The 16,542-nt window shown below is 45.9% G+C and overlaps 1 protein-coding gene across 1 annotated transcript in view; it reads right to left on the bottom strand.

The window, feature by feature from the left end:
• Positions 1-16,542, bottom strand: part of LOC109902847 (tyrosine-protein kinase JAK1) — a 69,516-nt gene that overhangs the window by 18,263 nt on the left and 34,711 nt on the right. The window contains 6 exon segments of the mRNA XM_031838036.1: positions 1,065-1,215; positions 1,385-1,536; positions 3,872-4,007; positions 5,066-5,193; positions 10,477-10,564; positions 13,505-13,651. Of these exon segments, the coding sequence (XP_031693896.1) occupies positions 1,065-1,215; positions 1,385-1,536; positions 3,872-4,007; positions 5,066-5,193; positions 10,477-10,564; positions 13,505-13,651 (802 nt within the window).

Genomic DNA, 16,542 nt, shown 5'->3' with positions numbered 1-16,542 from the left:
ATACACACACATTGTTGCACACTGACAACATACACACTGTTACACACTGACAACATACCCAGTGGGTTTATTCAGCAAAGCAACAGCACCAGTATGATGGATGTCTAACTGCGACATGACGGCAGTACCTCATTCTAGCCACCGTGTGGGACTATTGAGGGAAGATTTATATCCATGGGGCCCAGTTAAGGGGGAGCTGTGGAGCGTGAACCCAGTGCACTCCACAACACTCATACACACACTCTTGCAATCTCTTTCTCTAGCTAGCGCTGAGAAACAACTGCCGTCTCTCTGTGTTTCATCATTTTCTTTCAATTCGAAAGAGGCTGAATGTATCTCACTGGAGAAAGCATCCGAGCGAACACAACAGCGGCCCTCTCTCAGTATATGTAGGCCATCTATCTGATGCTGTCTGGGCAAAAAGAGAAGGACATCGTTGTAACCCGTAGCATTGAATGCAAGAGAAGCCAGCCAGCATTTGGCCTCCCTTGATTACATTTTTCAAATAATATTAGCCAATCTGCATTGAGCTAAACTGAGTGAGGTTAACTGTGAATGGTCCTGGCGCACCAAAAACAAGTGTCAAGGGAAGCCAGTTTGGATTCGGCTTCACACCAAAAGCAGAACGTAATTTCCCAAAAAATTGTTGCATCTCCTTGTGTTGTGGTCCTCCGGTGGCTAGCTAGCTAATGACAATTGTCCCTTTCTTCAATTAGCCATGGATGGAGATAGGGATTTGGTTTTACTTCATTCTGGCCAATGATCCAACCATAATTGTGCCCCTGGCCTGAGAGGATGGAAGTTCAATGTAGCTAGCTAGTTATTTAGACTAACGTTAACTAGCTGGCCTAGCGAATCGTTGCCAGGTAATGAAAGGAAGTTAGGATAACTAGCAAGCATTTTAGCCAGGTATCTTAGGACAACAAAAGCTAAATGTTTCGGCAACATGAAAGGAGGTTGTCATTGGTGTTTCTCTACAAGCAGGGTGAGTCAGCATGTTTTTTTTTCACTTCCCCAGTGATTTTACCCATGCACTGCTACTGCTCACTGACACACACACGTACTCTGTTCCTCAAGGGTGTCTATGTCTCTGACGATGGCCCTGAAGAACGGGCGTTTACGGGGGTCGAAGGTCATACAATGGGTCATCAGTTCAGCCAGCTCTTTGCAGTCTGGAGTAGCTAGCTGACACTCTGCTGCATAGAACCTTTCTTTCTGCTCAGGGAGAGAGAGAGGGAGGTGGGGGAAGAGAGAGAGAGAGTAGCTTAAGCGTATCTGATACTTTGTGTCCAAACTGGCAATACATGGCATAGAGATGTGTGCGGGTGTAGGATAAAGTGGATTAAGGTGTGTGTGTGTGTGTGTGTGTGTATACAGTATGTACCTCTGTGAGTTTCTTGTCTTTAAGGGGCACTTCTCCGTCATAGCAGATCTCCCACAGTGTTGTGCCGAATCCCCATTTATCAGCTGCTACACTCAGGTTGGCAGAGTCCTTCACACACTCTGGAGCAATCCAGGGGATCCGGTCCACACACTCTGCAGGTTGACACACACACACACACACACACACACACACACACACACACGTGTATGTAAACACAGTACAAACATTTAGTCATAACACAAACAAACAGTCACATGCGGTGCAGAAACCAAAACACTATTATAGTGAACACACGATAATGAACCCTCATCTGTTTGGGGAAGGAATTTGTCATTTTTAATATGTCGGTAGTCCTGTCTTTCCTCACTGACACCTTTACTGTATTATGAGGCAGAGCCTCTCCATGAGGCTCTCTGACTGTCTCCATCTCTAACCCCCTCTCTGACTGTCTCCATATCTAACCCCCTCTCTGACTGTCTCCATCTCTAACCCTCTCTCTCTGACTGTCTCCATCTCTAACCCTCTCTCTCTGACTGTCTCCATCTCTAACCCTCTCTCTCTGACGGTCTCCATATCTAACCCCCTCTCTGACTGTCTCCTTCTCTAACCCCCTCTCTCTGACTGTCTCCATCTTTAACCCTCTCTCTGACTGTCTCCATATCTAACCCCCTCTCTGACTGTCTCCATCTCTAACCCTCTCGCTCTGACTGTCTCCATCTCTAACCCTCTCTCTCTGACTGTCTCCATCTCTAACCCTCTCTCTCTGACTGTCTCCATCTCTAACCCTCTCTCTCTGACTGTCTCCATCTCTAACCCTCTCTCTCTGACTGTCTCCATCTCTAACCCTCTCTCTCTGACTGTCTCCATCTCTAACCCTCTCTCTGACTGTCTCCATCTCTAATCCTCTCTCTCTGACTGTCTCCATCTCTAACCCCCGCTGACTGTCTCCATCTTTAACCCTCTCTCTGACTGTCTCCATCTCCAACCCTCTCTCTCTGACTGTCTCCATCTCTAACCCTCTCTCTCTGTCTCCATCTCTAACCCTCTCTCTCTGTCTTCATCTCTAACCCTCTCTCTGACTGTCTCCATCTCTAACCCTCTTTCTCTGACTGTCTCCATCTCTAACCCTCTCTCCCTGACTGTCTCCATCTCTAACCCTCTCTCTCTGACTGTCTCCATCTCTAACCCTCTCTCCCTGACTGTCTCCATATCCAACCCCCTCTCTGACTGTCTCCATCTCTAACCCTCTCTCTCTGACTGTCTCCATCTTTAACCCTCTCTATCTGACTGTCTCCATCTCTAACCCTCTCTCTCTGACTGTCTCCATCTCTAACCCTCTCTCTGACTGTCTCCATCTTTAACCCTCTCTCTCTGACTGTCTAACCCTCTATCTCTGACTGTCTCCATCTCTAACCCTCGCTCTCTGACTGTTTCCATCTCTATCCCTCTCTGACTGTCTCCATCTCTAACCCTCTCTCTCCATCTCTAACCCTCTCTCTGACTGTCTCCATCTAACCAACTCTCTCCATCTCTAACCCTCTCTCTGACTGTCTCCGTCTCTAACCCTCTCTCTCCATCTCTAACCCTCTCTCTGACTGTCTCCATCTAACCAACTATCTCCATCTCTAACCCTCTCTCTGACTGTCTCCATCTCTAACCCCCTCTCACTATCTCTAACCCCATCTATCCGACTGTCTCCATCTCTAACCCTCTCTGACTGTCTCCAACTCTAACCCCCTCTCTCTAACCGTCTCCATCTCTAACCCCATCTATCTGACTGTCCCCATCTCTAACCCTCTCTCTCCATCTCTAACCCCCTCTCTGACTGGCTCCAACTCTAACTCTCTCTCTGACTGTTTCCATCTCTAACCAACTCTCTCCATCTCTAACCCTCTCTCTCTGACTGTCCATCTCTAACCCCCTCTCTCTGACTGTCCATCTCTAACCCCCTCTCTCTCTGACTGTCCATCTCTAACCCCCTCTCTCTCTGACTGTCCATCTCTAACCCCCTCTCTCTCTGACTGTCCATCTCTAACCCCCTCTCTCTCTGACTGTCTCCAAGTTCTTCCCACAAGCCCTCACGTCACTTCCAGCTGACAGGAATCCACAGCCCTGCCATGCCAGTAACATAGAGAGAGGGAGGGAGAGTGTTCCCATCTGTCAGATCCAGTGGTCCCAGTGGACATTAACACTGTTTGGTCTGTTTAACTGTCTTCACTCAGCCACAGACACAGTAAATGTTTACCAAACATAAATATGCCATTGGGGGGAAAATGGAATGTGAGCTGTGCATTTGTATAGTCTTGTTCCCAAAAACATTCTCCTGGGCCACAAACCATTCAGAACTCAACATACTGTACAATAAATTCTACAATCTCAAATTGGGCCCTTGTCCTATAAGATACGTTGCTCTGGATAACAACACAAATCGAAATGGAACATGATGGTTGTCTTGCACTCAATGTGCATGATTCAGTGAAGTCTTACCCTCTCTGGTCAACACAGTGATGGGTATGCCGGGGTCGCTGAGCTTGATAAAGGGTCCTCCCTCACTGTCCACTCCGTCTCTGGCCAGCAGGATGTTCTTGGTACACACAAAGCCATGCACTAGCTTCTTATCCTCCTACAGAGACAGAGAGAGATAGTCTCTAAGAGCTTTGCACACCTGGATTGTACAATATTTGCACATTATTCCTCAAGCTCTGTCAAGTTGGCTGTTGCCATAGATTTTCAAGACGATTTAAGTCAAAACTAAGCCACTCAGAAACATTTAATGTTACCTTGGTAAGCAACTCCAGTGTATACTTGGCTTGTGTTTTAGGTTATTGTCCTGCTGAAAAGTGAAATTGTCTCCCAATGTCTGTTGGAAAACAGATTTTCCTCTCGGATTTTGCCTGTGCTTAGCTCCATTCCGCTTATTATCCTTGCCAATGACAAGCATATCCATAACCTAATGCAGCCACCATCATGCTTGAAAATATGAAGAGTGGTACTCAGTGATGTGTTGTGTTGGATTTACCCCAAACATAATGCTTTGTATTCAGAACATTTATTTTACAATTTCTTTACAGTTTTACTTTAGTGCCTTATTGCAAACAGGATGCATGTTTTGGAAATATTTTTATTCTGTTCAGGCTTCCTTCTTTTCACTTTGTCATGCAGGTTAGTATTGTGACGTAACTACAATGTTGTGGATCCATCCTCCTATCACAGCCATTCAACTCTAACTTTTTTAAAGCCACCGTTGGCTTCATGGTGAAATCACTGAGTGTTTTTCTTCCTCTCTGGCAACTGAGTTAGGAAGGATGCCTGTATATTTCTGGTGACTGGGTGTTTTGATACACTATCCAAACTGTAAATTAATAACTTCACCATGTGCAAAGGGACATTCAATATCTGCTTTTTTCCCAACGTCTACCAATAGGTGCCCTTATTTGGGAGGCATTGGGAAACCTCCCTGGTCTTTATGGTTGAATCTGTGTTTGAAATCCACAACTCGAACTGAGGGACCTTACAGATGAGTGTATGTGTGGGGTACAGAGATGTAGTCATAAAAACTCATGTTAAACACAGAGTCCATGCAATTATTATGTGACTTGTTAAGCACATTTTTACTCCTGAACTTATTTAGGCTTGCCGTAACAAAGAGATTGAAGACATTTCAGAGTGTGTTTTTCTCACCAGGTAGCTGAGAGCGCTGGCCAGTTGTTTGGCCACCTGGAACTTCCATGGTGTACTGAGAGGACTGTGTTGTCTCCGCATGAACACATCCAACGGACCTAACTGGACAAACTCCTCCACCATGATATCTGGAGGAGGGAGAGAGACATGGACAGGGTTGCAAAGGGTCAAAAAACCTTCCGGTAAATTTCCATGGGAATTCAAACGCAGGAATTTGGGGAATTTAGCATAAATTCATTAAAAAAGTTAGCTAATACCCGTGAACCTTTTTGTGGGATACTCATAAGGCAATTCTAGGTCGTGTAGCATATTTTGGTTAAACTATCCCCAATGCAATGGAACTGCAACCCTCTGCATGCGCTGTGCATTCTTGCAGTGCACTCTTCCATCACATGTACAGCTGATTCTCAAGATCTTGCACACTAATGAGAAGCTATTGAGCCCACACTACTACACTGTCGAGCTGTGTATGCAACTGGTTCACCTCTGATGCTCACAGGCAATGTGTATTGGAAGAGATTTCTGAATGTTCTTCACCCAGCATACACTCCTCCGACCAGACATGCTTTATCTACTCATTTGCTGGATGCAGAGTTCAACAGAGTTCAAGTGAAGGTCAAGCAAATCATAGAGAAAGCAGACTGCATTGCAATCATCTATGATGGGTGGTTGAATGTTCTTGGCCAAGGAATAATTAACTACATCATCTCCACCCTTCAACCAGTATTCAGGAGTAGAAATGTGCTTAACAATACACAGACACAAGGGACAACAGACACACCGGTCTCTACATTGCAGATGAGCTGAAGGCAGTCATCAATGAACTTGGACCACAGAAGGTATTTGCACTGGTGACAGACAATGCTGCGAACATGAAGGCTGCTTGGTCTAAAGTGGAGGAGTCCTACCCTCACATCACACCCATTGAATCTGATTCTCTAGGACATTCTGGCACTGAAAACAATGGATACACTCTACAAGAGAGCAAAGGAAATGGTTAGGTATGTGAAGGGTCCTCAAGTTATAGCAGCAATCTACCTCACCAAGCAAAGTGAGAAGAATAAGAGCACTACATTTAAGCTGCCCAGCAACACCTGTTGGGGTGGTGTTGTCATCATGTTTGACAGTCTCCTGGAGGGGTAGGAGTCTCTCCAAGAAATGGCCATATCACAGTCTGCTGATATGGACAGCCCCATCAAGAGGATCCTCCTGGATGATGTATTTTGGGAGAGAGTGGTAAGCAGCCTGAAACCTATAGCAGTAGTCATTGCATGGCTTGAGGGAGACAATGCCATCCTGTCTGATGTTCAGACTCTGCTTGCAGATAGATGTAAGAGAAGAAACCGTACTGCCCTGCCCACTTGACTGTTGCTCCAAGCAGAGGAAACTGCAGTTCTGAAATACATCAAAAAGTGTGAAGACTTCTGCCTGAAGCCCATACATGCCGCAGCGTACATGTTGGACCCCAAGTATGCTGGCTAGAGCATCCTGTCTGGTGCAGAGATCAACAAGGCCTTTGGTGTCATCACTACCGTGTCTCGCCACCTTGGCCTGGATGAGGGCAAGGTTCTTGGCAGTCTGGTGAAGTACACTTCCAAGCAAGGGCTTTGGGATGGAGATGCAATATGGCAGTCGTGCCAACATACTGTATCTCATCAGCCACCTGGTAGAAGGGACTTTGTGGATCTGAGGCTCTTTCCCCTGTTGCCTCCATCATCCTCCAAATCCCACCAACATCAGCTGCCTCAGAGCGCATCTGATCCTTGTTTGGGAATACACACCAAAGCACACAAAAGGCTGACCAATACAAAGGTTGAAAAATTGGTGGCCATCCGGGCAAATTTTAGGCTTTTTGAGCCTGACAACCTGCAAGGTTGGAAAGTGACAGCGAAGATGAGGCCTTAGAGCCTGATGTTCAAGAGGTGGACATTGAGGAGGTCCAGGAGAAGACATGGAAGCCTGAGAGGAAGACCACCAAAGCTTTTGTTTCTAGACTATCATTTTACAGATGTACGTTTTTGGGAGATGTGATGGATCATTGGGGATCATTCAATATTCCCTTTCTTTTGTTGTTCCAGTGTAATCATCCCATGTGAAGAGTCAACTCATTTAATTAAAGTTCACTAAATAGTTTATTTCTATTAGAAGGATTTAATCATGTCTACTTATGATGAGGTAAAAGGTTTAGGTAACTGTCTCCATATGATATGGTAAATATATCCAAGGCAAAAAACATCTACATTTAAATGGTATTAACATTAATGTGCATATATTTCCGTTAATTCCCATGGAAAGTTTCCACCTCTGAAATGTGCAACCCTAGACATGGACAGCAGTGGAAACTGCTGAGGGAAGGACGGCTCATAACAATGGCTGGAATCGAGCGAATGATACCATTCCACCTATTCCGCTCACGCCATTACCATGAGCCTGTCCTCCCCAATTATCTTCTTTGGGACAGGGGTCAGTATTTTCACATCCGGATGAAAAGCATGTCCAAAGTAAACAGCCTGCTGCTCAGACCCAGAAGCTAAGATATGCATAATATTAGTCGGTGTGGATAGAAAACACTCTGAAGTTTATAAAACTGTTTGAATCATGTCTGTGAGTATAACAGAACTTATTTGGCAGACGAAACCCCGAGGACAAACCGTTCAGATTTTTTTTTTTTGAGGTCACTCTCTATTCAATGGTTTTTCATTGGGAATCCAGATTTCTAATCAACTTTCCTGCAGTTCCTATCGCTTCCACTGGATGTCAACAGTCTTTAGAAATTGGTTGAGGTTTTTCCTTTGAGAAATGAAGAAGTAATGAGGCTCGAGGGAAGTGTACTCTTTGTTAGAGGCGCGTGACCTGAAAGCACGCTCCACTTTGTTTTCCTCCGGTATTGAACACAGATCATCCAGTCTTAAATTCTATTGATTATTTACGTTAAAAAATACCTAAAGTTGTATTACAAAAGTAATTTGAAATGTTTGGACAATGCTTTGTCTTAGCAGATACAGAATTAGTTAGGTAACATTGATAAATAAGATGTTTTATTTACTTTCAGAATATGCTTATGTGAGATACTTGTCATTAGAATGTCTTTTTTTGGACTATACAGTTGAATTTTCCTTTCTTCTCTAGGGAAAAGTCACTTGGGGCCCAGAGAGGGGAGAGGTCAGGCTTGTCTTTTACGTCTGGTAATATGCGGGGCGGCAGGGTAGCCTAGTGGTTAGAGCGTTGGACTAGTAACCAAAAGGGTGCAAGTTCGAATCCCCGAGCTGACAAGGTACAAATCTGTCGTTCTGCCCCTGAACAGGCAGTTAACCCACTGTTCCTAGGCCGTCATTGAAAATAAGAATTTGTTCTTAACTGCCTTGCCTAGTAAAATAAAGGTCAAATTAAAATGCAGAATATCAGAGAGGGAGAAGTCAGTGTGATCTCGCTCTCCATACCCGATGTGAGTAAGACCTTTAAAGATTCTCAAGGTTGCAGGGCCAGACAGAAAACCAGGACGCAAATTGTGGAAAAAGTGAAGGGGTCTGAATACTTTCCAAATGCACTCTACCTAGAGTATGTAAAAATGCTGTTCATTGACTACATCTCAGCATTCAACACCATAGTGCTCTCAGGACCCTGGGACTGAACACCTCCCTCTGCAACTGGATCCTGGACTTCCTGATGGGCCTCCCCCAGGCAGTAAGGGTAGGAAACAACACATTTGCCACGTTGACCATCAACAAAGGTGCCCCTCAGGGTGTGTGCTTATTCCCTTCCCGTACTCCCTGTTCACGCACGACTTCAAGACCAACACCTTTATGAAGCTTGCTGATGACCCAGCTATGGTAGGACTGGTCACCGACAATGATTAGGCAGCCTTAAGGTCTTCATTTTCATTTTATTTTTACCCCTCTTTATCCCCAATTTCGTGGTTTCCAATTGGTAGTTACAGTCTTGTCTCATCGCTGCAACTCCTGTACAGACTCGGGAGAGGCGAAGGTCGAGAGCCGTGCGTTCCCCTGAAACACAACCCAACCAAGCTGCACTGCTTTTTCACACAATGCCCACTTAACCTGGAAGTGTCAGCGTGTACTGAGCCCGGCCCGCCACAGGAGTCGCTAGTGCACGATGGGACAAGAACATCCCTGCCGGACAAACCCTCCCCTAACCCGGACGAAGCTGGGCCATGGGTCTCCCATTCGCGGCCAGCCGAGATAGAGCCTGGACTCGAACCCAGAATCTTTAGTGGCACAGCCTTAGACCCCTGCGCCACTCGGGAGGCCAGCCTAAAGTTCTGCCACTGCACCATCGAGAGCATCTTGACTGCTTGCATCACCGCTTGGTACGGCAACTGCAAGGCACCCGAACGCAAGGTTCTACCGAGGTGGTGATTACAGCTAAGTACATCACTGGGGCCAAGATCCCTGCCATCAAGGACATCTATACCAGTCGGTGTCAGAGGAAGGCCCAAGAAATGGTCAGACTCAAGCCATACTGTTCTATCTGCTACCGCATGGCAAGCGGTACTCATGCACCAGTCTGGAACCAACAAGACCCTAAACAGCTTCTATCACCAAGCCATAAGACTACCAAACAAGACTGCTAAATAGCTTATCAAATGGCTACCAGGACTACCTGCATTGACCCCCATTTTTGCACTCTCTCTCTTGCACTGACTATGTACACACACACTGGACTCTACCCACACACCCACACCCCAACACACACACACACCATGTGCACGCACACAAGCCTACTGACACCACACACTTTCACACCGATCACATAAGTTGCTACTACTGTCTATATTCTATCCTGTCGCCATGTCACTTTACCCCTACCTATATTACTCGTTATTTTACTGTGTATTTATTTTTTATCTTTAACTCTGCATTGTTGGAAAGGGCCCATAAGTAAGCATTTCACTGTTGATCTACACCTGTTGTTTATGAAGCATAACATTTGATTTGGACACACACACACACACCATATTCTGCCTGGCTACCACAACAGTAAGACTGGTTTGTCTTTTGTTGGGGAAAACAGTATAGCTACATTACTGTACTCATACCAAACATCTCCCACTAACTGGTTTAGACAGGTAAATCGTGTTCAGAGGGTACAGCACAGTATAGATGAATCTCAAACTGAACACTAAGTCCTTTATCGAGTGATCGACTGCTCAAAGTGATCGGTTTGAGATTCAACCTATGTCAACGTACTATTCAGTACTGAGTCAACAGCTCATGTGGAGTTCATTAATTATAAATAATGACAAGTCCCATCATATCTGCTGATCTACTATTGCAATACTGTAGTATAGGTTCTGTATGAACACTGCACAGGAAGAGAGGTTTATAGGGTAGGTTACTGTGTGTGTGTGTGTGTGTGTGTGTGTGTGTGTGTGTGTGTGTGTGTACACTCACTCTCAAGGTGGCGTACACAGACTCCATAGAGCAGGGCGATGTGCTTATGGGAGACCTGCCGCATCATACTAGCTGTCTCAAAAAAGGCCTGGGGAGAGAGAGGGATAACAGGAGAGAGAGGGATAACAGGAGAGAGAGGGATAGGAAGAGACAGGAGAGAGAGGGATAACAGGAGAGAGAGGGATAACAGGAGAGAGAGGGATAACAGGAGAGAGAGGGATAGGAAGAGACAGGAGAGAGAGTGAGAGAGGGGGAGAACAGGAGAGAGAGAGAGGGGGAGAACAGGAGAGAGAGAGAGACCAGGAGAACAGGAGAGAGAGAGGGGGGGGGAGAACAGGAGAGAGAGAGAGAGAGAGAGAGAGGGAGAGAGAGAGGGACAGATGGAGGACAGGCGAGAGACCGAGATGGAGGACAGGAGAGAGGGAGAGACAGGGGTGGGGGGGCAAGAGAGAGGGAGATAGATGGAGGACAGGAGAGAGAGAGAGATGGGGGACAGGAGGGAGAGACAGCGGGAGAGACAGATACAGATGGAGGACAGGAGAGAGAGAGAGATGGGGGACAGGAGGGAGAGACAGCGGGAGAGACAGATACAGATGGAGGACAGGGGAGACGGAGGGAGAGACAGCAGGGGAAACAGATGGAGGACAGGAGAGAGAGAGAGATGGGGGACAGGAGGGAGAGACAGCGGGAGAGACAGATACAGATGGAGGACAGGGGAGACGGAGGGAGAGACAGCAGGGGAAACAGATGGAGGACAGGAGAGAGAGAGAGATGGGGGACAGGAGGGAGAGACAGCGGGAGAGACAGATACAGATGGAGGACAGGGGAGACGGAGGGAGAGACAGCAGGGGAAACAGATGGAGGACAGGGGAGACGGAGGGAGAGACAGCAGGGGAAACAGATGGAGGACAGGAGAGAGAGAGAGATGGGGGACAGGAGGGAGAGACAGCGGGAGAGACAGATACAGATGGAGGACAGGGGAGACAGAGGGAGAGACAGCAGGGGAAACAGATGGAGGACAGGGGAGACGGAGGGAGAGACAGCAGGGGAAACAGATGGAGGACAGGAGAGAGAGAGAGATGGGGGACAGGAGGGAGAGACAGCAGGGGAAACAGATGGAGGACAGGGGAGAGAGTGAGAGGGAGAGACAGAGGGAGAGAGAGGGAGAAATAGGGGGGAAGGACAGAGAGAGGGAGGCAGAGGGAGAGACAGAGATGGGGGACAGGAGAAGGAACGACAGAGGGGGAGACAGAGTCAGAGTTAGCTAATATGGAACGTGGCAAAATACTGACACAGTCTAATAAAAAGCATGAGCTGGTGCACCCCCAGAGAACATTATTTAGTGCTGAGGTGCTGACTAACAGAGAATACACTGGAAGCTATTTCACACACCTGCTGTCTCTCCCTCCGTCTCCCCTGTCCTCCATTTCACACATACACAATTGAGTCAGGAGTTTACATACACTTAGGTTGGAGTCAATGAAACTCGTTTTTCAACCACTCCACAAATTTCTTGTTAACCTCTTTGGGCTAGGGGGCAGTATTTTCACGTCCGGATGAAAAGCGTGCCCAGAGTAAACTGCCTGCAACTCAGGCCCAGAAGCTAGGATATGCATATTATTAGTAGATTTTGATAGAAAACATGCGGAAGTTTCTAAAACTGTTTGAATCATGTCTGTGAGTATAACAGAACTCATATGGCAGGCAAAAACCTAATAAAACTCCAACCAGGAAGTGGGAAATCTGAGTTTTGTAGTTTTCTAGTGATTGCCTATCCAATATCCAGTGTAAATTGGGTCAGATTGCACTTCCTAAGGCTTCCACTAGATGTCAACAGTCTTTATAAAGTTGTTTCAGGCTTCTATTGTGAAAGGGGAGAGAATAAGACCACTCACGGTAAGTGGCTCAGCTGAAAGCCTAAGTTGTTTATCACGCGCGGCTGTGAGCGTGAGCTCCGTTCCCTTTCCTTTCTTATGACAACGGAATTGTCCGGTTGGAATATTATTGAAGATTTATGATAAAAACATCCTAAAAATGGCTTAAGGACAACAAAGGCAAGGTATTGAGGTGGCCATTACAAAGCCATGCTACCAAATACTAATTGAGCATATGTAAACTTCTAACCCACTGGGATTGTGATGAAAGAAATAAAAGCTGAATTAAATCATTCTCTCTGCTATTATTCTGACATAAAGTGGTGATCCTAACTGACCTAAAACAGGGAATATTTACTAGGATTAAATGTCAGGAATTGTGAAAAACTGAGTTTAAATGTATTTGGCTAAGGTGTATGTAAACGTACGACTTTAACTGTACACACACACATACATACATACATACATACATACATACATACATACATACATACATACATACATACATACATACATACATACATACATACATACATTACATTACATTACATTACATACACACACATACGGATGAACTTTGATCATTGAGATAGTAAATGAATGATAGGAAATGAAAGATAATTAGTTTTATGTCTCTGAAGAAAGACAGATGGCTTCGGAATGTGTTTGGGGGATGAGAGGAGAGCAACGTGTGAAACAGGGGAGACAGATGGACATCTGTAGATTAGATGAAGGAGGGATTGAGGTCAGGAGGTGAGGACAGATTCTCTTAAGGGAGTAATAAATATCCTGTTACCCTCTTTATTAGCTTCCTGTGGAGCCATAAAACATAAGAATTGGAGAGAAGGAGGAGTGTAATAAGTAGGATGTATATAGCTGTGATGTGAGAAATGTTTTGCTGTCTGATTACAGCTGTAAAGAACCTTTGGGAAGAATTAAACTTGGTTAAAGCTTCTCTAGTGTCCGTGGGATATTTACTCTGAAAGATATACATTTACACACACACACACACACACACACACACACACACACACACACACACACACACACTGGGTAAAAAACACCAACTTTTTGGCATCACTGTGCCTTCTTCACTCTTCTTGAGGGAGTCCCTAAAGTAATCCCATGATGTAGATGGTGTAGGTGTGTCTTACCAGGGAGATGTCTCTGTGTCCAGACCCCAACACCTTCAGCACTACTTTGAGCTCCTGAGAGGGATAGTATCCTGCATCCTCCTCACTCTTCACCTTCAGTACTCCAGCATAGATGTTGGTCCGGGTACCCAGCCCCAGGTGCTCTCCCTGATAGATACAGGAGGAAGAGGACAGAGAGTTAGTCAATACACACTCATAACATACACACATCGTAAATACACACTGGTGACAAACACCAGTAACAAAACACTGAAGGGCTGAAGTGCCTAGAAGAGTAAAGATTGACAAAGTCTCTTTCAGCCGATGGATGGATGTGACTGAGGTACGGTTTGTGTGTGTAGCAAAGTGTAATGTAGCAGAGTGTGTAGTGTGTGTCTAGCAGTGTGTGTAGAGTGTGTCTAGCAGTGTGTGTAGAGTGTGTCTAGCAGTGTGTGTAGAGTGTGTCTAGCAGTGTGTGTAGAGTGTGTCTAGCAGTGTGTGTAGAGTGTGTCTAGCAGTGTGTGTAGAGTGTGTCTAGCAGTGTGTGTAGAGTGTGTCTAGCAGTGTGTGTAGAGTGTGTCTAGCAGTGTGTGTAGTGTGTCTAGCAGTGTGTGTAGAGTGTGTCTAGCAGTGTGTGTAGAGTGTGTCTAGCAGTGTGTGTAGAGTGTGTCTAGCAGTGTGTGTAGAGTGTGTCTAGCAGTGTGTGTAGTGTGTCTAGCAGTGTGTGTAGAGTGTGTCTAGCAGTGTGTGTAGAGTGTGTCTAGCAGTGTGTGTAGAGTGTGTCTAGCAGTGTGTGTAGAGTGTGTCTAGCAGTGTGTGTAGAGTGTGTCTAGCAGTGTGTGTAGAGTGCATGTGTTTTATTATTTTTTATTTCACCTTTATTTAACCAGGTAGGCTAGTTGAGAACAAGTTCTCATTTACAACTGTGACCTGGCCAAGATAAAGCATAGCAGTGTGACACAAACAACAACACAGAGTTACACATGGAGTAAACAAGTGTACAGTCACAATAGGGGAAAAAAGAAAGTCTATATACAGTGTGTGCAATTGGCATGAGGTGGAAAGGCAATAAATAGGCCATAGTAGAAAAGCAATTACAATTTAGCAGATTAACACTGGAGTGATAGATGAGCAGATGATGGTGTATAAGTAGTGATACTGGTGTGCAGAAGAGCAGCAAAGTAAATAGAAACAATATGGGGATGAGGTAGGTAGATTGGGTGGGCTATTTACAGATGGACTATGTACAGCTGCAGCGATCGGTTACCTGCTCAGATAGCTGATGTTTAAAGTTAGTGAGGTAAATATAAATCTCCAGCTTCAGCGATGTTTGCAATTCATTCCAGTCACTGGCAGCAGAGAACTGGAAGGAAAGGCGGCCAAAGAGGTGTTGGATTTGGGAATGACCTGTGAGATATACCTGCTGGAGTGCGTGCTACGGGTGGGTGCTGTTATGGTGACCAGTGAGCTGAGATAAGGCGGCGCTTTACCTAGCATAGACTTATAGATGACCTGGAGCCAGTGGGTCTGGCAATGAATATGTAGCGAGGGCCAGCCGACTAGAGCATACAGGTCGCAGTGGTGGGTAGTATAAGGCGCTTGGTAACAAAACGGGTGGCACTGTAATAAACTACATCCAATTTGCTGAGTAGAGTAGAAAAATAGTAGGCTATTTTGTAGATGACATCGCCAAAGTCGAGGATCGGTAAGGATAGTCAGTTTTACTACGGTAAGTTTGGCGGCGTGAGTGAAGGAGGCTTTTTTTAAATTTAATTTTGGATTGGAGATGTTTAATATGAGTCTGGAAGGAGAGTTTACAGTCTAGCCAGACACCTAGGTATTTGTAGTTGTCCACGTATTCAAGGTCAGAACCGTCCAGAGTAGTGATGCTAGTCGGGCGGGCAGGTGCGGGCAGCGAACGGTTGAAAAGCATGCATTTAGTTTTGCGAGCGTTTAAGAGCAGTTGGAGGCCACGGAATGAGTGTTGTGTGGCATTGAAGCTCGTTTGGAGGTTTGTTAACAGTGTCCAAAGAAGGGCCAGATGTATACAGAATGGTGTCGTCTGCGTAGAGGTGGATCAGAGAATCACCAGCAGCAAGAGCAACATCATTGATGTATACAGAGAAAAGAGTCGGCCCGAGAATTGTACCCTGTGGAATCCCCATAGAGACAGCCAGAGGTCCGGACAATAGGCCCTCCGATTTGACACACTGAACTTTGTCTGTGAAGTAGTTGGTGAACTAGGCGATGCAGTCATTTGAGAAACCAAGGCTATTGAGTCTGCCGATAAGAATATGAGTGACAGAGTCGAAAGCCTTGGCCAGGTCGATGAAGCGGCTGCACAGTACTGTCTTTTATCAATGGCGGTTATGATATCGTTTAGTACCTTGAGTGTGTCTGAGGTGCACCCATGACCAGCTCGGAAATCGGATTGCACAGCGGAGAAGGTACGGTGAGATTCAAAATGGTCAGGGATCTGTTTATTTACTTGGCTTTCAAATAGTTTAGAAAGGCAGGGCAGGGCCAAACTGTCTAACAGTTTGGGTCTAGAGTGTAACTCCCATTGAAGAGGGGGATGACCGGGGCAGCTTTCCAATCTTTAGGGATCTCGGAGGATACGAAAGAGGTTGAACAGACTGGTAATAGGGGTTGCAACAATGACGGTGGATCATTTTAGAAAGAGAGGGCCCAGATTGTCTAGCCCAGCTGATTTGTACAGGTCTAGGTTTTGCAGCTCTGCAGTATTTGGGTGAAGGAGAAGCTCGAGCAAGTAGCTGCGGGGGGTGCGGAGCTGTTGGCCGGGGTTGGAGTAGCCAGGAGGAAAGCATGGCCAGCCGTAGAGAAATGCTTATTGAAATGTTCAATTATCATGGTTTTAACGCTGGTGACCGTGTTGCCTACCCTCAGTACAGTGGGCAGTTGGGAGGAGGTGCTCTTGTTCTCCATGGACTTTACAGTGTCCCAAAACTTTTGGGAGTTAGAGCTACAGGATGCAAATTTCTGCTTGAAAAAGCTAGCATTTGCTTTACTGACTGTGTGTATTGGTTCCTGACTTCCCT

This window comes from Oncorhynchus kisutch, linkage group LG13 (genome assembly GCF_002021735.2).
Source record: "Oncorhynchus kisutch isolate 150728-3 linkage group LG13, Okis_V2, whole genome shotgun sequence".
NCBI classification, from domain to species: Eukaryota; Metazoa; Chordata; class Actinopteri; order Salmoniformes; family Salmonidae; genus Oncorhynchus; species Oncorhynchus kisutch.
This window is presented reverse-complemented; position numbering and strand designations above follow the sequence as displayed.